Genomic DNA, 26097 nt, shown 5'->3' with positions numbered 1-26097 from the left:
GGCTCCATGCTCACAGTGCTGTGGCGTACGTGCTGTAACTGACAAGAGAAGGGCGCGAACAGATTTCCCGCCGGAGCTTTCAGGGAGGGAGGGCGTGATTGACGGTTCAATGACAACAGTTACCCAAAAGCACCCTCGACACATTTTTCCCCCAGGAGGCATTGGGGGCTCTACCCAGCATTCCAATGGGCAGCAGGGACTGCGGGAACTGTGGGATAGCTTCCCACAGTGCACCGCTTCCAAAGTCGACGCCAGCCCCGTTACTGTGGACTCAGAAATTCGAATTAGTGTATTTACTGTGGATACACAAATTCAACTTCATAAGGTCGAATCCACAAATTCGACTTAAGTAGATTCGAAATAGTCTTGTAGTGTAGACAAGGCCTCAGTGTCACAGCCTGCAACTTAGCGATGGCACATGGCATAAGTCCTTTACCTCCACTACAGCCTGGGACCTTCAGAATCAAAAGCCTTTTGATTCTGAAGGTCCCAGGCTGTAGCCCTGCTAATGATCACACTGCCTCTATATCATAGATACAACCTATTACCCGCCCAAAGCCCTTGAATAGTCTGTTCTCTGCAGCTATTACATGGAGGGACGGGGTGGAGGATGGGAACCATTACTGGAAAGGAAAGGCAGGGAGAGACAGTTCATGGAGAGAGTGAGTTCTGAAGGAGAGAGTGAGGCCTTACACAGGGAAGGCTTTGATTTGATTTGATTTAAACAAAATGGAGTGTGTCTAAAGAGAAGAGCTCCTCATGTAACCATGCTGTTTAAACTGCTGACATGATGATGATTCCCATGGAAGTCTTTTATCTCTTATATGAGGTAAAATGGGACAAAACTATGTGGCCAAAATATTTTACATCTTTAGTTGGAGTTCTGAAGCCTGTGTATCATTCTGATTGACCATTCCACTTCCTGTCGAATAGCCAGGACAGAGGGGCATGGCAGGCAAGTTCTGTATGACTTCTCTTAGAGCGGAGGGCTAATATATTCCAGACTCAAAGGGATGTTGTATCTCAGGAGTCTGTTCCTGTGTTTCCAACAACCAGCATGTTACACTCTGTGAGCTCAGTTCCACTGGCTTGTGATATAAAGTACAATCAAATAAACTGAAATATAAAGCTTTCCCTCAGGCCTGCTAAACATGCTGCCTGATCTTTGCAATGTCTGTGTGCACGAAACTGACCTGTACTGCACTGGCAATCCCTGCGTTAGCCTAGAATGGGAAAGGGGAATTTCCTGCAGAGTCACTTCTCTGCAGCATTTTCCATTTACAACAAGATCAATGCAGGCATTTGCACTAAACCTGATGCTGTGATTTAAATTCGTATTTCACCCACAGAGGAAAGGCCGGTATCTGCTCTGGGCAGCAGGGACAGTAGGCAATCAGGGAACAAATCACAGCTCCCTGGTTCTTTAGCCAATTTCACCTCAGCCCAGCCCCTGGTGTAGGCTGGAGCAAGCAAAGACATCCAGGGAACCATATGCCAGATGGAGTCAGCTGGGGAGTGCTGTGTTCCTGCCACACACACCCTGTCTCCCCACCTCACTCACGGATCTGAAATCTCTGTAAGGAAATTTCATGGGTTAACTCCACTGGGCCACAAAAATGTAAACACACATCTCTGGGAGGTACATGAACAAGGTGATAGGAATGTTATCAGCATTATTTCTCTGTGGGTGATATATATTAACAATCCACCAACACTATCATCTCCGCCACAAGGAAAAGGCTGTGCTCTTCCCATTCTTCTCTGGGAACTGACGAGCATACAGATATGACATATACTGAAGCTCAGGTGTGATCAGTCTCAGGCAGGTTCTCAGAGTCTCATTAGCCATGTCTTCTTTAAGATTATAGCCCAGAATATTTGCACGCCCTGACTGGAAGGGTTTAAGTTTTTTGTTTTTGATCTTGGTCTTATCTATCGGCATTGGGTCCAAGAGACACAGCTCCATAAGTTCCTTTTGTCTCATTCTCAGCAGATTCACCTCCTGATCCAATTTTTCTAGCCCTATTATCTCCTGAATTCTCCTCCAGAAGGTCCTGTTGAAGTGTTGGTAGAGCTTCCAGTCCAATGAGCACCATTCTTTTACCTTTTCCTTGCTCTCAGGTGTCATGCTTTTGATAGTGTCCTGGCTTCGGGAATTCAGCTTGAAGTAAACCACATCATCCAGCTCCCAGCCCAAAGTCTCCTTCAGCAGGACCATGGACTCATCAAAGTAATCAGTTAGCAGCATCAGCTGAAAAGCCTGTTCAATCTCCACTAGGACATGCTGAACATAGTCCTCAGTGTCCATTGCATTGTTATCATAGCCAAAGTCATACCACATGTTGTTCCTCGCATGAACATTATTTCTGTATTCACTCATATTGTAATATGTCCATGGAGATGCCAGAAACTCATTCACATCCTTTGACCTTCTAAATGCTGGTGTAAAAAAACTATAATAGGCATAGGAGGACTCCATCAGTGAAATTGGGTTTCTCATGATGGAAAAGTAGGTGGTGGTGTTTGGCATTACTTTTCGGACCTGTTTATAAGGAGACAGCACAATGTGGCCATTAATGTATCTCTTGCTTATGCATAGGAGAGGTTTTGTGATACAAAAATGGCTCCTACTTGACTTTAAGGTAAACAGGCCAAAAGAACAAGCATAGTGTAGATCATTTGCAGGGGGTTAAAACATAGTCACGGTGAGAAAGTCTAAGTACAAGCACTGTACTGACAGGTTGTAGGCAACTGGTCCAGTTCTCTCTCTGTGCTAGGAAGGCTTGCCAGCATTGCTGTACTGGTATAGCTAAACCAGCACACATGGCCCTTGGCCACTCACTATAGTAAGCCTATGGAAGCGGAGCTTTCTCATTCCTGTTAGGGCTGAGTGAATAGTTTGGCATGTTATGATGGGCTGCATGAGGGGTTTTCTGGCTGAACAATCACAGAGGGGTATCGTACCTGAGGTACCTGTGCACCCCTAAACACCATGGATGTGGGCTCAAGGCCAGCCTCACTTGGCTGATGCTGAGGGACACATTGGTTCAGGCCAGTGGTGGAGTGAAGATCCACATTTATGAAGACCCAGTGACTTGCCCAACTGCTACAGTGAGACTGTGGCTGTTATTCCAGACCATTGGCTGGAGCAGCAGCTGTGGGAAGAGGGCTGTGCAACAAACCCTGCACCCTGGCCCTTGGTGAAGGGTGGATTTCACCTCCCAAATTGCATTTTGTGCCCTCCACACAGAGTCTGAATGCTTGGGATTTATGAGCATGGAGTGGAATTCACCCCCAGTTACTCCATCAAGAAGAGAGAGAAAGACAGAGAGATCATGGCCAGGCCTAGAAGTTGACTCTCTATTTTCCAAAGCAAAGGGTCCTCCCTGAGCCAAACAAGTTAACTCCAGTCTTGTTTGTTTGTTTTATAAATAATTGTCAGTTCTAAGATTCTTAGAGGAATTGCCAGCTAATGATGGCCATTCCCCAGTACCAGTGATCTTTGTGATTGAAGGCCGATGTACTAATTCCTAACTCATAAAACATTTTACATGCCAATTGCAATGCGCTTCGTGAATGGAAAGGCCTCTGCAGAGTGATATTTAGTGCTAGCTAATAACCAGGGATCCTAGAAATCTGTTTGCCATGGAAAAAATGTGAAATTTGCATTTTTACAGAGAATCTTTAGTTTTTACATTTGTGAGAAAATAAAAACCTATACAGTGGAACCCTTATTATCTGATCTAATTGGGACCAAGGCCAGATTGGATTATAAACAATTCAGATAATCAGGAGAATGGCCAGGGCTCCAACTGCAAGCCTGCTTTAAAATTGTAAATATATCAATAAAACATTGTGTTCAACTGATACCTATTGTGATAGACCCAGGCCAGTTGGGTACAGCAGAATAGCAGAAGGCAGATATACTGGCCACTGGATTAACAGTTTTCTGTTCCCTGACTGACCAGAGCAGGGGCTGCTCCACGCTAATGAGAACACCTGACTCTAATTAACCTGTAAAGAGTCAGGTGAGGCCATTCAGTTAATGGGGGAGGGATAGCTCAGTGGTTTGAGCATTGGCCTGCTAAACTCAGGGTTGTGAGTTCAATCCTTGAGGGGGCCATTTGGGGATTGGTCCTGCTTTGAGCAGGGGGTTGGACTACATGATCTCTTGAGGTCCCTTCCAACCCTAATAATCTATGATTCTATGATAATGTGACCACCTGACTCTAATTAAGGCCCTGCTGATACTGTAAAAAGGGCTCACTCCAGTCAGGCAGAGGAGAGCCAGGGAGCCAGAGGAGAGGAAGTGTGGCTGAAGGGCTGGTTACTGAAGACACCCTCAAACCATCGTTAAAGGAGCTCTAAGAGAAGGGAGAAGCAGGAGAGCTGTGGGGAAGTGGCCCAGGGAAATGTAGCAACTTTGGCAGTGAAAGGTTGGCTGCCAACAACTGTTACCATTAGGGTCCCTGGGCTGGAACCCGGAGTAGAGGGGGCGGTCCCAGGTTCCCCCCAACCCACCACTACAGGAACATCTCCTGGAAGGGGAAGTCAGGCCCCTGTCAGGACAGGAGGCTGAACAGAGACTCTGGGAGTTCTCTCACCAACCTCCTTGCAGGCCTATGATGAAAAGGGCTCAGTAGACTGTAACCCTGGCCCTAGAGAGAGAAGAGCTACGTGGAGGGTCACAGTGAGCCACTGAGGCTAGCATAAACCGCCTAGAAGCGCAGGACCCACAGGAGCAAGGTCAGAGCTCTGCCACACTATATATACTGTGGCCAGGGTAACAAAAGTTCAGAATTTCATTTTAATCATGAAAAAAACATGAATTTCTATGTTTTTTTTAATTGGTGAATTTTGTTTTTTTATCATGGAAAACTAGGATCCCTGATAATAACAGCACCATAGTCATTTCACAAGATGTATACCCAACTGCTACTGCCCAGGATCTCACCTCTGGGAGGTTAAACCTCATGTGGTTGCACATGATGTTGTAGCTTTGTCCCATGGTTTTAAATCCCTCTACAAACTGAGCCATGAAGCGATGAGGATAGCCCAGGTCGTGGTTTTGGCCAGCAGGAAGGGCTAAGGTCAGATTGTGCTTCTCTGCAAACCGGAATAGGATGTTCATGACAGTGCTGCTGGCAGTTTTGTGGGTCTTGAGAAACATCACGTTCGTCTGGGGGTAACTGGGTCTCAGGTGCTTGGTGGAAAACCTCCACACTCTGTATGAACTTAAAGCACATGGGAAATGTTTTCTCTAGTGTTGTAATCCATTTCTTCCACCTGACAGTGCTGCTTTCCCCTGCCATTTCCTACCCTCCTGCCCCTCCCACTTTACTTTTCCAAAGCCACCAAAGTTTAATCTGAACTACCTTTCCTTGGGATAACTGGGGCCAGCTCCACACCTGGCATAAATCAGCATCACTCCATTGAACTCAATGGATCCATTCCCCAGGTGGCATAAATCAGCATAGCCTCATCGAAGTCAATGGGCCACATCTCCCACTGGTGTAAATTGGCCATAGCTCTATTGAAGACCAGATCCCCAGCTGGTGTAAATAGGCATAGCTCCCTTGCAGTCAATGTGGCTATGACAATTGACACCAGCTAAAGATCCAGCACTTCGTCTGTAGTTCTAGAAACTATAGATGAGCCACGCCCCTCTTCTGCCCTCATTAGCTCCAAATGCCAGTCTGCATGGCTCTTTCAGCTCCACACAATAATCAGCTTATTTGTTACTGAGAGGGGTTAGAGGGGCTCTGACTTCTCCTGCTCACTCCCCTTGCTGTGTTAGTATTGTTGCAGCTACTCCTAGCTGCTGGGCGCGCTACACTGTTGATAGGTCTCTTATTTAGGTGCTAGATATAGAATTAGGAGCCCATCTTCAGGCCCCCAGACTTGAAAATCCTAGCCCTAGTCTCTGTGCTTAGGGCTACATTTAGCAATCCAAAAATATAAGATATGATGGATCATCTTGCTGCCCCTGCACAGACAGGGCACGTGGCAAGTTCTCCTTACTTGTTCTATCACTGTAGAAAGTGGACTTACGAGGTGATGTTTACATTCATATGGAAGAATCCAGCTAGAAAGATGACTCCCAGCCAAAGAGTAACAAGCCACAGGAGTCTGGAATGCCTGCAAAAGAAATGGAGATCCAGTGAGTCCAAAATAAAATTTAATGTCCTCCCAATTCGAGCCACACCAAATTTCCTGCCACTCTTTGTAACTGAGGGCTTGTCTACATAAACATTTTGTTTGCAGCAAGCTGGGTGTAAATCTGTCCCCCTAGCCTGCTGCATGCAACTGTCTGAGTGGACCCTGCTGACACGCATTAAAGTTCCGTTGTGCAATCTGATACGAACATCTGTCTCCATCAGTGGCCAGTGCCAGGTGCTTCAGAGGGACTGAATAGAACAGGACAATTTCTAGTGATTCATCCCTTGTCGGCCATTCCCAGTATCTGGCAGTCAGAGGAGCTACCCCACTTTGAAAAGGGAGTAGATTGAAGTGCACTAGGGAGCTGCTAGTTCACGTCAGCAGGGTCCACAAGGCCACTTAGTGCATGGAAGGCCAGTGAGGGGTAGATTCAGTGATGAGCTGCCAAAATATTAACAACAGGTTCCCTCCTCCTCACCCCACAAGGAGGTTGTGGCCTCCCCCCCGCCCCTGGCCTCCTACCCAATCCAACCCCCCATGTTCTTTGATGCCCCCCTGGAACCCCTGCCCCATCCACCCCGCTTCCCTGACCCCTGACTACCCTCTGCTGCCCCATCCAACCCCTCCTCTCATTCCTGATTGCCCACCGAGTAGCTGAACTCGAACTACCTTAGTTCGAAGTACTCACCCGTCCAGACGCCGCGGGATTGAAGTCCGCGGCTCCCCCGTCGACTCTGCCACCGCCATTCGCGGTGGTGGAGTTCCGGAGTCGATGGGAGCGCGTTCGGAGTTCGATATATCGCGTCTATATTAGACGCGATATATCGAACTCCAAGAAGTCGAACGCTAGCCGCCGACCCGGACGGTAAGTATAGACGTACCCTTACAGCGCTGCCTGGAGCTGCTCCGCCGGGACCAGCACCGGCGCCGCGGGGCCCGAGCCGCAACCGTGGGGCCGGGCCCAGCAACGGCGCCCGGGACCGGCCGGGCCGGAGCCAGCACTGGTGCCAGTGCTGTGGGGCCCGGGCTGGAGCTGCGGGGCACGGGCCCAGCACTGGCACCCGGGACCGCTCGGGCCAGAGCCAGAGCCGGCGCCCAGGACCGGCCAGAGCTGCAACCGCGGGGCCGGGCCCAGCACCGGCGCCTGGGACCAGCCGGGCCAGAGCCAGCACTGGCGCCCGGGACCGGCCGGAGCCGCAGCGCCAGGACCAGCGCCGGCACCGCGGGGCCCGAGCCGGGCTGGAGCCGCAACCGCGGGGGCCGGAACCAGCACCAGCACCGCGGGGGCCGGGCTGGAGCTGTGGAGCCAAAGCTGAGGGCGCTTGGCGGGGGCCGGGACCGGGCTGGGGTTGGGGGCGTTCAGCCAGGGGGTGCCAGGCTGGAGGGAGCCGCGCTCCAGGACCAGGAGCTGTGCTGGAGGGAGCCACTGAGCCAGTCGCACCTCCCCTCCCCCCCACGCCCCAGCTTACCTGCCTGCTGCTTGTTCAGGCTTCCCCCGAACATCTGATTTGTGGGAAGCAGGGGAGGGGGAAGAGAAGGGGGGCGGAGCAGGAGAGGAGGAGGAAGTGAGCTTGGGCCGGAGCTTTTGTTAAATAAAGCCCTTATAGAACCGGTTGTCCTGGAACAACCGGTTCTAAAAGGGCTGCTAAATTTAACAGGCGGTTCCAGCTCAAGCTCACCACTGGGTAGATTTACAGCCCAGCTTGTCACAAGCTAAATGTTTGTGCAGACAATCCCTTAATGGCTGTTACAGCTGCCTCCTTTCTGGCCTCTCCATGTTGTTAGATAGCGTGAGCACATCGATCAGCATCTGCCTCTCCTGCCCTGGTGTTAACTCTTGTTCTCTGCAGTAAAGCAAGAGTGCTTGTGTTTTAACAGTTACATTCTTTTAATTTAAACCTCACATAACTCGAACACAACAGCAACTAGAGCCTGCTGAAATAAGCTGCAGCCAACTGCTCTCTGACCTGCCCATGCAGGCTACACAAGTGCCAACCCAGAGCACTCAAAAATAGTCAGGCCCCAAAAATCATGTGATTGGCTTAAAAAACAAGAGGTATTTATGAAAAATACTAAATGTTGGTTCTTTTTCTTTGCTTACTGGGTCCTGAGCCATAGAGTTCTCTCGTTTCATGCTTTCAAGCTTTTCTCTGCAACCCCCCAGGATACAAAACTTCCCTTTTTACAAAAGAAAGCAGAGCATCTCAGTAAGCATGACCCCAGGAGCTGGGGCTTTAAGAAAAACACGCATGATCAAATCGCAAGAGTTGGCAATGGAAAGCTGATTAGAATTCCACCTTCCAAAATGAAGATGACAGACCTTTGATCTCTTTAGCTGCACCCACAGCCCTCGACAACAAAGGCAGCTCCTCCACTCAGTAACTATGCTCACAAGTGACAGAGTCCTGTGGCACCTTATAGACTAACAGAAGTATTGGAGCCTAAGCTTTCGTGGGTGATGAAGTGGGTATTCACCCACAAAAGCTTAGGCTCCAATACTTCTGTTAATCTATAAGGTGCCACAGGATTCTTTGTCGCTTTTTACAGATCCAGACTAACACGGCTACCCCTCTGATACTATGCTCACAAGGGTTGTATCCCTGCCACTTGGTTTATTTTGCCCTTCCACACCCTTTATACATGTCATAATTTTTTTCTGTCTTTGGAGAGAAGACCAGCTCCATCGCCTCCAGTGCACCTGCCCAGATGCCCCCGGCCCCAGCTCACCTCCCCGTCTCCCCTGAATGCTCTGCCCTCCTTCTCCTCCCCTTCCCCTGCTTCCGGCGAATCAAATGTTCGTGGAAAGTCTTTAACAAGCAGCAGGCAGGTAAGCCGGGCACAGGGGTGGGGGCGGGACGGCGCACGCAGCCCAGTCCGGCTCCACCTGAGCGGCTCCCCCTGGCCCCAGCCGAGCACCCCAGCCCGGTCCCAGCCAAGCACCACGGGCTCGGGCTGGTCCCGGCTGAGCAGCTCGGACCCGGCCCAGCTTGGGACCTGCGGCTTCAGCCCCGGTGCTGGCAGAGCGGCTCTGGCCCAGCCTGGCCTGGCGAGTCGGGCCCCACGGCACCGGCCCCAGCCCAACGGCTCCGGCCCGGCGAGTCGGGCCCTGCGGCGCCGGCCCCGGCCGAGCGGCTCCGGCCCGGCCCGGGGAGTCGGGCCCTGCGGCACCGGTCGAGGTCCCGGCAGAGCGGACCCGGTCCCGGCCCCAGGCAGTGTGGTAAGGAGGCAGGGAGCAGGGAGGGGGTGTTCGGTGGGTTGTGGGGGGGTGGATAGGGGTCAGGGCGGTCAGAGGGCAGGGAACAGGGGAATTGAATGGGGGCAAGAGTCCCGGGGGGCAATCAGGAAGGAGCAGGGATTGCATGAGGTGGTGGGGGCAGTCAGGGACAGAGAGAAGGGGTGGTTGGATGGGGCAGGGGTCCCGGGGGTACATCAAGAATGAGAGGAGGGGTTGGATGGGGCTGCAAGGGGCAGTCAGGGGACAGGGAAGGGGGGGATGAGTCGGGAGTCCCGGGGGGGTGTGTCAAGGAACATGGGGGGTTGGATGGGGCACGACCCCCCCACGGGGGGCATGACCCCCTCGTGAGGTGAGGAGGAGGGAACCGGTTGTTAATATTTTGGCAGCTCATCACTGCCCGGTGCCAAATTGCCGCCAAAGCCACGGGACTGGTGGACCTCTCGCAGGCATGCTGCAGAAGGCTCCCTGACTGCCGCTCTCACGGCGACCGGCAGGTCGCCCCTCACGGCTTGCCACCCCAGGTACGAGCTTGGTGCGCTGGTGCCTGGAGCCGCCCCTGCCCAGAGGGGCCACACAACACTGAGCGATGGGCTACAAAAGCACTTGAAAACAGGGGTCTAGCTGAAAGTGCCTTCCCTGCCAAAACTATAGCGCCGAACTCTGATATTCTGATATTTCAAATATTATATGTAAATGTTAAAAAAAGTATTTGGACAAACTTTTGACCCTTTGGATCAAAGTGGAAGGAAACAGCAGCTTCAGAGACGTGTGACAAAATTACACTGTGATTTAATTTAAAATATTCCTTAAAGGCTGCTTTCCCAGCTTTGCACCCACACCTGGATCCCAGCAAGGAACAGCCAGTTCACAATTAATCTCTGGCCCTGGATCAAGCCAGGGCTGAGCTCAGAGACATATGAACTATTTACACAGCTTAGCCAACACGTTCACTACAGTTTCCTATAAAACTATTTCTTGATCATACCCCCATGATCACTTCTTTGCCCCTTGCTGTCTTCTTACCTCCAAGAGCATACTAGGCTTTTCATGCTGTCTCCAACTTCACCATAGTGAGCTTGAATGAGTGTCCTTTGCAAACCAGCCAAATACACTTCCCTCTCGTTCCAGCTCCCCTAGTGTCTCGTGTTAGTGCCACTATTTCTAGCAGTCAATCACATCTATAAAAGGCTGGGACGGGCTGGGACAAAGGGAGTGGCTACGTGTCCACTGGGTGCAAATGCAAATGGCTACGTGTCCTCTGGGTGCAAGAGGAGCTTTGAGATGACACTGCCGATACACAGGAGAACAAGAGACAGGTGCAAACCCTCATCCCATCTCTGGGAGTTCATGCATCAGGAGGCAGATATGGGAAAACCATCAGTGAGAGTCTCATGATTTTTGTAATCTTGAAGGGAAGCCACACGCACGCACATAGCTCAGAGTGGGAGAATTATGACTCCATCTTCTTCCTGACAGTGAAGAGTAATGCTCCAGTCAGGGGCGGCTCTAGGCATTTTGCCGCCCCAAGCACGGCAGGCAGGCTGCCTTTGGCGGCTTGCCTGCGGGAGGTCCTCGGTCCCGCGAATTCAGCGGCAGCTTGCGGGAGGTCCGCCGAAGCCGCGGGACCAGCGGACCCTCCGCAGGCATGCCGCTGAAGGCAGCCTGCCTGCCACTCTCACGGAGCCCGGCAGAGCGCCCCCTGCGGCTTGCCACCCCAAGCACGCGCTTGGCATGCTGGTGCCTGGAGCTGCCCCTGGCTCCAGTCCTGGCACTGGAGGACAGGGAGGGAATTGCAATTGTTGCCCGTTGATGGTTGTATATTATCTCTGTATATTTTTGTACACACGGCTACACAGCCTGGGTCTAACTGTTGGTCACATTTTGCTGTATTACACCTCCGGTTTTTGTTGGCCTCGCACATGTATGTAACCCTTCTGCCAGGTGATGTTGGCAGCAAAAAGATGCAGGTTCAAACACCTAGGGGTTCCTCTTAAAATTAACAAACTGTACCAGCCTGAACCTCCACCCAAAAACGTGGGGGAAAAACATCTTGCCACAAGGTGGAAGGTTTTTTTCCCCCTTCCCCTTTATCTGATTTGTGTCCAAGGAGTGAATCCTCACTGCTAAGGACCTATATGCCATTGGCCTCCGACTACAGGCAGCTCTTTGCTAAATGAAAGGGAGGGATGGTCCTGCTATTGAGGAGAACTTTCCTGACTTCTGCACTACCCTCTTAGAATGGGCTAGTGAAAGGATCTGAGTCCTTGTTCCCACTTCCATTACCCAGAGGCCTGCCTGACCTTGAGGACTCCCCTTCTGCTCTCCTGAGCAGCAGGGTCCTTGTAACCCCAAAAAGGCTGGGCCCAGGATTCCTGGGAGGCTGAACCCCAAGTCTCATCATGGTCACTTAGGATTCAGGCCAGTGGTGGGGTGAAGATCCACATTTATGAAGACCCAGTTGTGACATTGCAGTCTATATAATTTTATTAAAATATGCTAATGAGTAAATATAATGTAACTGGAATATGCTTCATGCAAAAGGTCTCTTGTAAGTTATCATTACAAAGCTTATAATCTACTGAGTGTGATCATCCTATTTGTGTATAAATGTATCACTCTTGTAACTGAAACTAGAAATATGAAATATAACTCTGAGGGCCTATTGTAATTATGCAAAGTGTGTGCCATTAATGGTGGTTTGAAATCTTGATGGCTCCCATTAACCAGGACAATTGTCTGCAGATGGGTGTGTTTTACCTGTAAGTCTTCCTGTATATGTGTGTGCTGGCATGTGGGCAATGAAGTCTTGCAGTGAGGTGATCATGTCACCTGAACTAGAATCCATCTTTAACCTGGTGTCTTTCTATTGAGAAGGAGGGGATGGGAACCCAGAGAAGGACAAAAGGATTCCTGCTTTATGCAAAAGATATATAAAGGGGTGGAACAGAACAAAGGGAGGAGAGGAGCCATCATGAAGAATCCCCTAGCTACCACCTGAGCTGGAACAAGAGCTTTACCAGGGAAAAGAATTGTGCCCAGGCCTGGGAGGTGTCCAGTCTGAGGAAAAAAACTTACTGAAGCATCTCTGAGGGTGAGATTATCTGTATTCAGTTTGATTAGACATAGATTTGCACATTTTATTTTATTTTGCTTGGTGACTTACTTTGTTCTGTCTGTTATTACTTGGAACCCCTTAAATCTTACTTTCTGTATTTAATAAAATCACTGTTTACTTATGAATTGACCCAGAGAATGTATTAATACCTGGGGGAGCAAACAGCTGTGCATATCTCTCTATCAGTGTTACAAAGGGCGAACAATTTATAAGTTTACCCTGCATACGCTTTATACAGGGTAAAACGGATTTATTTGGGTTTAGACCCCATTGGGAGTTGGGCAGCTAAGTGTTAAAGAGGAACACTTCTGTTAGCTGCTTTCAGGTAAACCTGCAGCACTGGGGCAAGTAATTCAGACCCTGGGTCTTTGTTGGCACAGATGGGAGCATCTGGCTCATCAAGACAGGGTGCTGGGGTCCCGAGCCGGGAGGGAAGGCAGGGCTAGAAGTAGTCTTGGCACATCAGGTGGCAGCTCCCAATGGGGTTTCTGTGATCCAACCCGTCACACCAGTGACTTGCCCAACTGCTACAGTGAGACTGTGGTTGTTATTCCAGACTATTGGTGGGAAGAGCATTGTGCAACAAACCCTGCACCCTGGCCCTTGGTGAAGGGTGGATTTCACCTCCCAAATTGCTCCTTGTGCCCTCCACAGCAAGAAACAGGGAAAAAAATAAAGAAAAAATGGGAAAGGTTAAAACAGTGGCTCTCAACCTTCCCAGACTACTGTACCCCTTTCTGGAGTCTGATTTGTCTTGCATACCCCCAAGTTTCACCTCACTTAAAAACCACTTGCTTACAAAATCAGACATAAAAATACAAAAGTGTCACAGCACACTAGTACTGAAACATTGTTACTGCCTCATTTTATCATATAATTATCAAATACATCAATTGGAATATAAATATTATACTTTCATTTCAGTATGATACTTGAGCCTGTTTTCACTTGTGAGCCTTGTCTGAAGCCCAGGCCCTGCTGCCCAGGGCTGAAGCATGTAACTTAGCTTTGCAGAGATTCTGTGGCATGTGGCCTGGGGTAACTGCCCTACTTGCCCCCCCCCATGGCCAACCCTGCACTTGTGACCCCCCCGCTAAACCTGTCCTGTGACCCGCACTCAGGGTCACAATCCCAGGTTGAGAAACACCAATCTAGATGAGTTGAGTACCCACTGGAAGACCTCGCATACCCCAAGGGGTACGCGTACCCATGGTTGAGAACCACTGGGTTAAAGTAACAAGGACCCCGCCTGTGGGGACACCACAACCAGCCATCTCTGGGACGTAAGGGAAGGTCACAGTCTGTTCCTCACCCATCCCAGGCCTCCCCACAGGCCCTGGCTATGCTGCAGTGACACCATGAGTCAGACCCAGTTCTGGCGGTGGCCAGAAGCCCTCAGGCACTAGGTGGCAGTGACCCCTCTCCCCAGTGTCGCCCCTCCTATTGGGATCATGTTCCCCCTCTGGGGCCAGCTCCAGCTGTTTTGCCGCCCCAAGTGGCGGAGTGAGGGGAAAAAAAAAGATAAAGCTGATCGGCAGCAGCTCAATCGCACCGCTTCATTCTTCGGCGGCAATTCGGCGGCAGCTCAAAGAGGAAAAGAGGGACTGAGGGACCCACTGCCAAATTGCCTTCGAAGATCCAGACATGCCGCCCCTTTCCATTGGCCACCCCAAGCACCTGCTTCCTTCGCTGCTGCCTGGAGCCAGCCCTGCTGGCCTGCAAGGCCTGTTGTCCAGCAACGTCTCCCTGTGCTAGGCCCCCTGCCAAGGGCCCCCCTCACGCTCTGCAGCTGCTAGCCATACTCGGCTCCGGTGTTACTTGTGGCACAGCCAGTGTCTGCTCCCCAGCTCTGGGCCCACAGCACCCGCTGTAGCTCAACCCTAGCTCCCCATCGACACAGCTGGTCTGTGCTGTGCCAGCTCCTGGCTCTGGGCCCTAGTCGGCTCCAGCTCCACCTCCTCTGGCTCAGTGCTGCTGCTCTGCCCCCAGCTCAGCCCTGGCTGCTGCTTTCCCCTTAGCTCTGCCCTACTCTGGCTCAGTCAGCTCCTGCTCACACATAGGATTGGTCCTGGGCTCCTGACTTCCTCATTGGTCTATCTGCCATGTCAATCAGGCTGACCTGGAGCATTGGCCTCTCCCGATTGGCCCTGGAGACTGTCAGTCTTGGGATCTTGATTTCTCTTCGTCCCTTCCCCTTTCTTTTGGTACTGGGAGAGAGCCCACTAAGTTTCCAGCAGCCTGCTGACATAAAGGCACAGAGTGCAAGGCCAGAGCTGAGTGACCTCTGGGAAGGATCACCTTAGCCACCCCACTGGAGCTGAACTCACAACATCGGGGACCCCAGGGTTAAGTGGTGGAGCCTCTGGACTGGCCCCAGACCCTGGTGAGAGGGGGGCAGGGACAGCATCAATGTGATAAGTGATGCTATAGCGGTTCTTCACTGCAGTTTCAGAGGGCAACAACAGCTGAGTGGACAGGGAGACAGCAAGAGTTACCACAGAGATGAAAGATGACGTAGCAGTAGCAGCCAGGTGTCTCTTCATGGTAACCAGTGGCACTTCCCCGAGGGGCTGGAGCCAGGCCTACCTGAGCTCACTCCTGGACTCTGGGACTTTGCTACCCTTTGAGAACAAACCGTGAGTAGGGGGCAACAGAGGAGGAAAGGGAAAAGTGATATGTTCAAGGGACCTTTGTTCGTCAGCTGTTCACACCAACAGGTGAGGAAACTGAGTCAAATGAGTACTGCCCTAGATACTGTGGGGATGGGTGTTCTACTTATTATTCATATCATCATATTGTTGATGTATTGTTGCTGTGATTTCCCACATTCATGCTGTGTCGCTTAATACATTTTCTTTGTTTCATATGCAGATTCCATGCTTGTGAGAGGGGTAAGGATGCCCAGGGAAGATATTTCGTTTTCTCAGGTTTCTGGGCTGGGACTGAAGCAGGTGCTGTTCATTAATTTCAAGAGGATCCCTTAGATATTTGAACCTGGACCTTTTTGCTGCCCACACCTGGCAGAAGAGTTGTACATGGATGTTTCTATTTTGTTGCTTATTTGTTTGGAGACTGTTACAGACCATGACTCAAGAAATCCTGGACTTTATTCTGGGTTAATGCACAAGAATTCTCCCTTTCTTTCAGTGTTGTGGCCATCCCCATGCACTTTTCCATGAGTCCACTTTTTAAGTCTGTCACAGGAGTAATTGCGTTATAACCTTCAGTAACAGATTTAGTTACCTCAGATGGTGCATGCAGCAAGAAGCATTCTATCCTGTGAGCGAAGGGCGGCATATTCAGAGACCCAAAACCAGGGCCGCCCAGAGGACTCAGGGGGCCTGGGGCAAAGCAATTTCAGGGGTCTCTTCCATAAAAAAAAGTTGCAATACTATAGAATACTATAGTCTCGTGGGGGGGCCCTGTTTGGCCCGGGGCCATGGGCAAACTGCCCCACTTGCCCCCCTCCCCTCCCGGGCAGCCCTGCCCTAAACTGGAGCTGTAAGTCTTGACAAAAACTTGTATAAGGAAAATAAAACTGGGCTGAATCGCAATCCTCTAGCAACTCCTTCCTCTCTCTTTCTAGTCCAGGGCAAGCTGTACATCCATTCTGCCACCAAGCTCTACAATAAGACACAGGCAGAAAAGCACTGCTCGCCGTGGGGGACAATTGGGGCAATTTGCCCCAGGTCCCGGGTCCCGCAGGGTTCCCCACGAGAGTTTTTCGGGGCCTCTGGAGCAGGGTCCTTGACTCGCTCTGATAGCTCCAGAAAACTCTGACGGGGCACGGGCCCCCGGAGCTTCTGCTCCGGGTCTTCGGTGGCAATTCAGCAGCGGGGGGTCCTTTCACTCCGGGACCCACCGCCAAAGTGCCGGGTCTTCGGCGGCAATTCGGCGGCCGTGGGTCTTCGGGGCACTTCAGCAGCGGGTCCCAGAGCGGAAGGACCCCCTGCCGCCAAATTACCACCAAAGACCCCAGGCTCCCTGAATCCTCTGGGTGGCCCTGCTGCTCGCTGCATGCACCATTAGCCTTGCCAAATCTGTGCAAAGTTCCTGCAGCCCCAAAGTCTGTGGTGGATCTCTGCCAGCCAGGTTTGCTCCTCACCCTTCTCTAAGGGCTACACTTACCTGGAAAGAACAGTCAGCGTGAGAAGCTATTTCTGCATATACCCTGCACCAGGCAGTGATATCTTTTAAAAAGGCCACAAAGCAGAATTTTAAACCTTAAGTCTCACAGGGTGAGAAAAAGGGAGGTGGGAGTGAGTGGAGAAAACAAAAAATCTGCTCTGGAAAGAAGAGACAACAACCACCCAGTTTCCAAAAAGCAAGGCAGGGTGGCTTCTTGTCATTGCACTATCACAGGCTTTTTACAGATCTGCATTATGTGATATTGAGCTGTTATGTCTCTGTAACCCAGGCAAAGCAATGCTATAATCTGTCTGTTTGTCATGACAATGAGTGAGTCACTTTTTCTCTTCCACTTCATTATGACATTTCACAGATTCTCAGTTCAACCAGTGATTTGTACCAAAGGCCCTGTTTGTTGCAGAGGCGGTACTCTACAGACAGCACATGTAATGTGGCCAGACCCATCACTGGTGTAAATCAGCACAGCTCCGTGGCAGAGCCATGCCAATCTCACTCATAATCTGATCCCACGGTCCACCCTTGGTTAAAAATTATATGCTGGTCTGGTTACTAGAATGCCCTAGTGGTGGTGATAGAGTTTGAGTCTTGAGTAGATTTAACATGAATTTTCAAGGAATAGACATTTCTTCCAAGACTATTATCTTTCAGATTCCCCAATTCCTGTCTCAAGAGTTTGACTAAATATTCCACCTCCCAAAGGGGTCACTGCCACCAGCATGGATTAAAGCATCCCTGAGGCTACTCTAACTGGCCGAGAGGAGGGAAGCAGAAGATGGTACAAGAATAGACCTGGTCTTCTCCTAGTTTACACAGAAACCTTTAAGATTAATTTATATGCACATGATGTCTTACTCCACGTAACTGTTGCAGAGATCATTGTTGGCCATAACAGACCCAGTTTCTGCCACTTTTGAGCTGCAAGATTAAATTCTCTGTATCTCATTATCAGATACATTTTCAAAGACAATGAACCAAATATTTACCTTTTGCTTAGCAACATCTGGCTCTCTATTTACCTTCTGTAGTTTATAAGTAGACTTGTCACCTTGTCAGGGCCATCCCTAGGATTTATGGGGCCCTATGCAGTATTATTAAACTGATGCCCCTGTACCAGGAGATGTCAGCAAACCAGTAAAGGGCCTGAACCCACTATTGCTTATTGCTAACAGCAGCCAAGTCAGCAGGCTTAGCTTATCCAAGGAAGGAGGGGAGGGGGTTTGGGATGCCACAGAACGGGCAGCTTGACCCCATGTCTTTCCTGATAAGAATTATGTTGAAGTTGTTGATACATGCATTTTAGAAGAGCAGGATGTGCCCTCAGGAATGTGTCTAACAGGGTCTCAAGGTTGCAAACTCTGGCAAAAAAAAAACACCTGGTTAATCAATAATCAGAAGAAAACCTCCTGCTTGACCATTGAAACTCCTTGTGTAAGTTTTCTTTAAGGGACATGTCATTGTATTACTAATGTATAAAATAAGGGGGGAAAGTTTGAGGTAGTGGGACTCTTCGGGACTGGACTCTCCCTCTGGATGCAACTTGTGTTCCTCACCGGCAGACGGACTGCAGCTGTGCCACTCAAGAGCCACACTCCACTTTGGTAATTATCAAGGGTTAGGGGTGTTTTACTCACCTGTTGCAGATGTGTGTAAGTGCTTGAGACTAAGGGTATGTCTACACTAAGAAATTAGGTCGAATTTATAGAAGTCGTTTTTTCAGAAATCGTTTTTATACAGTCGATTGTGTGTGTCCCCACAAAAAATGCTCTAAGTGCATTAAGTCAGCAGACTGCATCCACAGTACCGAGGCTAGCGTCGACTTCCGGAGTGTTGCACTGTGGGTAGCTGTGGGTAGCTATCCCACAGTTCCTGCAGTCTCCAAAACCCATTTGAATTCTGGATTGAGATCCCAATGCCTGATGGGGCAAAAACAGTGTCGTGGGTGATTCTGGGTACATGTCATCAGGCTCCCCTCCCCCGCTCCCTCCGTGAAAGCAACGGCAGACAATTGTTTCACGCCTTTTTTCCTGGGTTACCTGTGCAGACACCATACCATGGCAAGCATGGAGCCCGCACAGCTAACCGTCACCGTTAAGTGTCCTGGGTGCTGGCAGACGTGGGACTGCAGTGCTACACAGCAGCAGCTTATTGTCTTTTGGCAGCAGAAGGTGCATTATGACTGGTAGCCATCATTGTCGTACTCCTGGGTGCTCTTTTAGCCGATCTTGGTGAGGTCAGTCAGGGGCTCCTGGGCAGACATGGGAGTGACTCAGCCAGGTCATCCCCATCTTCTTCCGAGCACTCAGGAGATGATGATTGCTAGCAGTCCTACTGCACCATCTTCTGGCAAGCAGCCAGGAGACAATGATGGCTAGCAGTCGTAATGCAGCATCTTCTGCCAAGCACCCAAGAGATGATGATGGCTAGCAGTCGAACTGCACCATCTGCTGCCAGCCTAAAGATGTAAAAGATAGATGGAATGGATCAAAACAAGAAATAGACCCGATTTGTTTTGTATTCATTTGTTCCCTCCCTCCCTCCCTCTGTGAAATCAACGGCCCGCTAAAGCCAGGATTTTGAGTTCAATCCTTGAGGAGGCCATTCCGTGTGACAGTTGTTTGTGTTTTTCCTTGATGCAAAGCTACCCCCTTTGTGGATTTTATTTCCCTGTAAGCCATGTCGTCAGTCGCCCCTCCCTCCATCAGAGCAGACAATCGTTTTGCACCTTTCTTCAGCCCAGACGCCATAGCACTGGGATCATGGAGCCCGCTCAGATCACCATGGCAAATATGAGCACTGTAAACACCACACGCATTATCCTGGAGTATATGCAGAACCAAAACCTGCCAAAGCAAAATCAGGAAAGGAGGCGACAGCAGCGCAGTGATGAGAGTGATGAGGACATGGGATAGACTTCTCACAAAGTACGGGCCCCGGCAATGTGCACATCATGGTGTTAATGGGGCAGGTTCATGCTGTGGAATGCTGATTCTGGGCCTGGGAAACAAGCACAGACTGGTGGGACCACATAGTGTTGCAGGTCTGGGATGATTCTCAGTGGCTGCGAAACTTTCACATGTGTAAGGGCACTTTCATGGAACTTTGTGACTTGCTTTCCCCTGCCCTGAAGTGCCAGAATACCAAGATGAGAGCAGCCCTCACAGTTGAGAAGTGAGTGGAGATAGCCCTGTGGTAGCTTGCAGTGCCAGACAGCTACCGGTCAGTCGGGCATCAATTTGGAGTGGGCAATTCTACTGTGTGGGCTGCTGTGATCCAAGTAGCCAACACAATCAAAGAGCTGCTGATATCAAGGGTAGTGACTCTGGGAAATGTGCAGGTCACAGTGGATGGCTTTGCTGAAATGGGATTCCCTAACTGTGATGGGGCGATAGATGGAACCCATATCCCTATCTTGGCACCGGAGCACCAAGCCAGCGAGCACATAAACCACAAGAGGTACTTTTCAATGCTGCTGCAAGCACTGGTGGATCACAAGTGATGTTTCACCAACATCAACGTGGGATGGCCTGGAAAGGTACATGAGGCTCAGGAATTCTGATCTGTTTCAAAAGCTGCAGGAAAGGACTTTCTTCCCAGACCAGAAAATAACAGTTGGAGATGTTGAAATGCCTATAGTTATCCTTGGGGACCCAGCCTATCCCTTAATGCCATGGCTCATGAAGCCATACACAGGCAGCCTGGACTGTAGTCAGGAGCTGTTCAACTATAGGCTGAGCAAGTGCAGAATGGTGGTAGAATGTGCATTTGGACTTTTAAAAGCTCGCTGGCGCAGTTTACTGACTCAGATAGACCTCAGCGAAACCAATATTCCCATTGTTATTACTGCTTGATGTGCGCTCCACAATATCTGTGAGAGTAAGGGGGAGACATTTATGGCGGGGTGGGAGGTTGAGGCAAATCACCTGGCTGCTGATTACGCACAGCCAGGCACCAGGGTGGTTAGCAGAATATAGGAGGGTGCGGTGCGCATCAGAGAAACTTTGAAAACCAGTTTCATGACTTGCCAGGCTAGGGTGTGAAAGTTCTGTTTGTTTCTCCTTGATGAACCCCCGCCCCGCCCTTGGTTCACTCTACTTCCCTGTAAGCTAAACACTCTCCCCTCCCCCCTTCGATCACTGCTTGCAGAGGCAATAAAGTCATTGTTGCTTCAGGGTACGTCCAGTGATGAGCTGCCAAAATCTTAACAACGGGTTCCCTATAAAAAGTTCTGATTTAAGGGATGTGCGACAGCATGTATTTTTTGTACCAATTGGGTTACCATACGTCCATATTTTCCCAGGAGGTGATTAAGAACCGAAAAGCCTGACATGTCCAGGAAAATACAGATGTATTTTAACCCTACCTAAAGTTCTTTTTTAAAAAGATGGGGCTGAACTAGAAATGAGCTCCGTTTCACATGTGTGGGTGGTGATCAGGGACAGTCTCAATTTTTGGGTCTTTTTCTTATATAGGCTCCTATTACCCCTCACCCCCGTCCCGATTTTTCACACTTGCTGTCTGGTCACTCTAGGGTGTGCACATGTGTGGGTCCCAGCTGCTCCCTGCCCCCCCCCTCATTAAAGCAGGTGTGCAGGGTTACTGCCCTGGGAACTGCAGGGCACCAGTGGATGTGGGGCTGGCGGAAGATAGGGGCGTGGGGCAGGGCTAGCTGGAGGCAGGGAGTGACACGGGCTGCCTGTGGGCAGGTGATGCAGACGGGCGGGCTGCGGGTGGCTGTGGGCAGGGGGTGGCTGCGGGCGGCTGTGGGCAGAGGTTGGCTGCAGGCAGGGGGTGGCTGTGGCAGGGGCTGCAGGCAGAGGCTGGCTGCGGGCAGAGGGTGGCTGTGGCAAGGGCTGGCTGTGGGCAGAGGGCGGCTGTGGGCAGGGGCTGGCTGCGGGTGGCTGTGGGCAGGGGGTGGGACAGAGGGCGGCTGCGGGGCAGGGGGTGGCTGCGGGTGGCTGCGGGGCAGGGGGCGGCTGCGGGCAGAGGGCGGCTATGGGCAGGGGGGGCTGGGAGTGGCTGTGGGCAGGGGGGTGGCTGTGGGTGGCTGGGGGCAGGGGATGGATGTGGGTGGCTGGGGGCAGGGGCTGGCTGGGGCTGGCTGGGGGCAGGGGCTGGCTGGGGCTGGCGGGGGGTTGGGGGTGGCTGTAGCAGGGGCTGGCTGGGGGCAGGCAAGGCGGGGGAGGGGCGCAGATACTCACACGGGGGGGGGGCTGGGAGCAGCAGGACGCAGCCGGGGACTCACCAGGCAGCAGCAGCAGGAGCCCCAGGGCCAGAGGTCCAAAGAGCAGGAGCAGCAACAGGGCCAGGAGGCAGCTCACATGGCTCCCGCAGCACAGCGCAGCGCCCCCCGGCGGCCGGGAGGAGGAATTACAGGCTTCCCAGGCAGAGCCCATCAAAGCTTCCCTCGCAGGGAAGCTAGTTAACAAGCGGTTCTAAAACCGCTTCTAAATTTAACAACGGGTTCGCGCGAACCGGTGCGAACCGGCTCCAGCTCACCCCTGGGTATGTCTTCACTACCGGCCGTATTGGCGGGTAGCAATCAATTTCTCGGGGATCGATATATCGTGTCTCATCTAGACGCAATATATTGATCCCCGAACGCACTCCTGTCGACTCCGGAACTCCACCAACGTCAACAGCGGTAGCGGAGTCGACATGGGGAGCCGCGGACGTCAATCCCGCGCCGTGAGGATGGTAAGTAATTCGATCTAAGGTACTTCGACTTCAGCTACGCTATTCACGTAGCTGAAGTTGCGTATAACTCCACCAGAGTGGTCCTTTGGGGCCATCTGCCTGTCCCAAGTCAGGGTAAAGGAGGAGGGTTGGGCGTGGGGCTAGCAACCCCACCCCGTAAAAAATCAACTTGCTACAGAAACGCCAACGATAGAGATATCAGAGACTTTTATCCTGGAAAAAGAAGGGTCTTCAATTCGAAGACGCATGACGCTGGGTGGTGAAAGCCGTGAGGAAGCCACTAAGCCGATCACCCTTCTTGCAACCAGGAGGATTACCATCGGCACATGGAACGCGAGGACCATGTACGAGTCAGGAAAGACGGCGCAGGTTGCAGTAGAGATGAGGAGCAACAACCTGACTCTACTGGGTATTAGCGAGACAAGATGGATACAAGCTGGACAGAGGCGACTGTTGACAGGAGAGCTGTTGCTGTATTCCGGACATGAAGAGAGCGACGCACCCCACACACAGGGAGTAGGCTTTATGTTGTCTAAGCAGGCACAGAGAGCACTGATTGGTTGGGAGGCACACGGCCCCAGGATCATCACAGCATCCTTCAGAACTAAAATGAAGAGGATTAAGATGAATGTTGTTCAGTGCTATGCCCCAACCAATGACAGCGAAGAGGAGGATAAAGACTATTTTTACAATAGACTTCAGAAAATATTAGAGACTCTCCCAGACAAAGATATTACCATTCTTATGGGAGACTTCAATGCCAAAATTGCACTTGACAATACAGGATACGAACAAGTCATGGGGACCCACGCTCTGGGAGAGATGAGTGAGAATGGAGAGAGATTTGTGGATCTCTGTGCATTTAACAACCTGGTCATAGGAGGCAGCATCTTTCCTCACAAGCGGATCCACAAGAGTACCTGGGTATCGCCAGCAGGCACGACAGAAAACCAGATCGACCATGTCTGCATTAGCAAGAAGTTCAAAAGATCTTTGCAGGACGATAGAGTTAGAAGAGGAGCAGACGTAGCGTCCGACCATCACCTAGCGGTGGCCAGATTGAAGCTGAAACTGAAGAAGAACTGGATAGACGCGTCAGATAGAAGAACGAAGTACAACGTCAGCCTTCTGAAGGACCACAAGACCAAGGAAGATTTTGGACTAATGCTGAAGAATAAGTTTTCAGTATTACAGGATCGGTCTGAGGAAGAGGAAGACAGTGTACTCAACAGATGGCAGAAAGTGAGAGAGACACTTAGGTTAGCATGCCAGGAAGTGCTTGGAATTAAGAAACACCAGCAGAAAGAGTGGATTACAGCAGAGACCTTGATTAAGATAGAAGACAGAAAGAAGAAGAAGGCAGCAGTTAACAACAGCAGGACTAGAGCAGCAAAGGCCAAAGCTCAAAAAGAGTATGCTGAAGCCCACAGAGTAGTGAGGAGGAGTATTAGGAAGGATAAGAGAGATTATGTGGATGGACTGGCAGCAGAAGCGGAGCAGGCAGCATACAGCGGCAACATGAAACAGCTGTATGACACCACCAAGCGACTGTCTGGAAAGTTCAGCAAGCCAGAACGTCCCGTCAAAGACAAGCAGGGAAAGTCTATAACAGGAATAGAACAACAGATGAATAGATGGGCGGAGCACTTTGAGGAACTCCTGAATAGACCAGCACCACCAAATCCACCAGACATCGACCCAGCCAATGAGGACCTTCCAATCAATTGTGACAAACCAACCAGAGATGACATCAGAAAAGCCATCATCATGATGAAGAACAGGAAGGCGGCTGGACCTGACGACAATCCAGCAGAGGCCCTGAAAGTAGACCTGGATGCTTCAGTGGAAATGCTGTACCCCCTTTTTGAGAAGATATGGGAAGAAGAAGTGATTCCGGCAGACTGGAAAGAGGGATACCTCATCAAAATCCCCAAGAAAGGAGACCTTAGCAACTGTGCCAACTACAGAGGAATCACACTTCTGTCGGTGCCAGGGAAGGTCTTCAACCGAGTCCTTTTAGAGAGAATGAAGGATGTAGTCGATCCACAGCTACGAGATGAGCAGGCAGGCTTCCGGCAGAATAGATCATGCACGGACCAGATAGCAACGCTCCGTATCATAGTCGAACAATCTATGGAGTGGAACTCCTCATTGTATATCAACTTTGTTGACTATGAGAAAGCGTTCGATAGCGTGGATCGAGAGACCCTCTGGAAGCTCCTTCGGCACTATGGCATCCCAGCAAAGGTGGTTAATTTGATCAAGAACTCATACGACGGCATACACTGTAGAGTGATCCATGGAGGGCAGCTCACAAACAGCTTCCAGGTGCGAACCGGAGTCAGACAAGGATGCTTGTTGTCTCCATTTCTCTTTCTCCTTGTTATTGATTGGATTATGAAGACATCCACTTATGAGCGCAGGAACAGAATTCAGTGGACGTTGTGGACCCAGCTTGATGACCTGGACTTTGCTGACGACCTTGCACTCCTTTCACACAGCAAACAGCAGATGCAAGAGAAGATCAACATAGTGGCAGCCACGTCATCACAGGTTGGCCTCAACATCCACAAGGACAAGACCAAGATCCTCAAGATCAACTCCATCAGCAACGACCCAGTCACACTGAATGGAAGCCCCCTGGAAGAAGTGAAGTCCTTCACCTACCTAGGCAGCATCATCGACCGGCAGGGTGGCACAGACGCAGACATCAAAGCAAGGATTGGTAAGGCAAGAGCAGCCTTCCTACAGCTCAAGAACATCTGGAGTTCCAGAGAGCTGTCTTTGGCAATAAAGATTCGACTGTACAATTCCAATGTGAAACCAGTCCTACTGTATGGAGCTGAAACCTGGAGGACAACTAAAACAACCACTAGAAAGATCCAGACCTTCATTAATAGCTGCCTTAGAAGGATTCTTCAGATCCGCTGGCCAGACACCATCAGTAACATCCACCTCTTGGAGAGGACCCGTCAACCCCCAGTAGAGGAAGAAATTAGAAGGAGAAGGTGGGGCTGGATAGGACACACACTATGCAAGCAGCCAACCAACATCACAAGACAGGCATTGCGGTGGAACCCCCAAGGCAAGCGGAAAAGAGGCCGTCCTAGAAACACCTGGCGACGCGACCTTCAGGCTGATAGCACAAAAATGGGCTATACCTGGAACCAGCTAGAGCAAATGGCCCAGGATAGAGGACTCTGGAGATCTGTTGTTGGCGGCCCATACCCTGATTAGGGTGACGGGCATGAATGAATGAATGAATGAAGTTGCGTATCTTAGATCGATCCCCACCCTAGTGTAGACCAGCCCTCACATTCATGCATTCTTTATTAATTCATCACACAAATAGGGGGATAACTGCCAAGGTAGCTCAGGAGTGGTGGGGGAGAAGAGAAGCACCGGGTGGGGTGGGGGAGGAGAGAAGGACAAGGCCACACTGCACTTTAAAACTTTAAAACTTATTGAATGCCAGCCTTCTGTTGCTTGGGCAAGCCTCTGGGATGGAGTGGTTGGGCCAGAGGCCCCCCCACCGAATTCTTGGGCATCTGGGTGAGGAGGCAATGGAACTTGGGGAGGAGGGCGGTTGGTTACACAGGGGCTGTAGCAGCGGTCTGTGCTCCTGCTGCCTTTCCTGCAGCTCAACCGTACACTAGAGCATATGAGTTTGATCTTCCAGCAGCCTGAGCATCAACTCTTGCCTTCTGTCAGCAAGCTGATGCCACCTATCATCTTCAGCCCACCA

At 50.8% G+C, this 26097-nt stretch overlaps 1 protein-coding gene across 1 annotated transcript; it reads right to left on the bottom strand.

Moving 5' to 3' along the window:
* Window positions 1–1717: 1717 nt before the first annotated feature.
* On the bottom strand, window positions 1718–6168 carry LOC123377559 (galactose-3-O-sulfotransferase 2-like). Its single transcript, XM_045030605.1, has 3 exons — window positions 6052–6168; window positions 4955–5234; window positions 1718–2542 (listed from the first exon to the last, which is right to left on the bottom strand). Exons 1-3 carry the CDS (start codon window positions 6069–6071, stop codon window positions 1718–1720), a joined length of 1125 nt encoding a protein of 374 aa, XP_044886540.1. The 5' UTR covers window positions 6072–6168.
* Between the last annotated feature and the right edge of the window lie 19929 nt (window positions 6169–26097).

This window comes from Mauremys mutica, chromosome 9 (genome assembly GCF_020497125.1).
Source record: "Mauremys mutica isolate MM-2020 ecotype Southern chromosome 9, ASM2049712v1, whole genome shotgun sequence".
NCBI lineage: Eukaryota > Metazoa > Chordata > Testudines > Geoemydidae > Mauremys > Mauremys mutica.
Note: the sequence above shows the minus strand (reverse complement) of the source record. Positions and strands in the feature narration are given on the sequence as shown.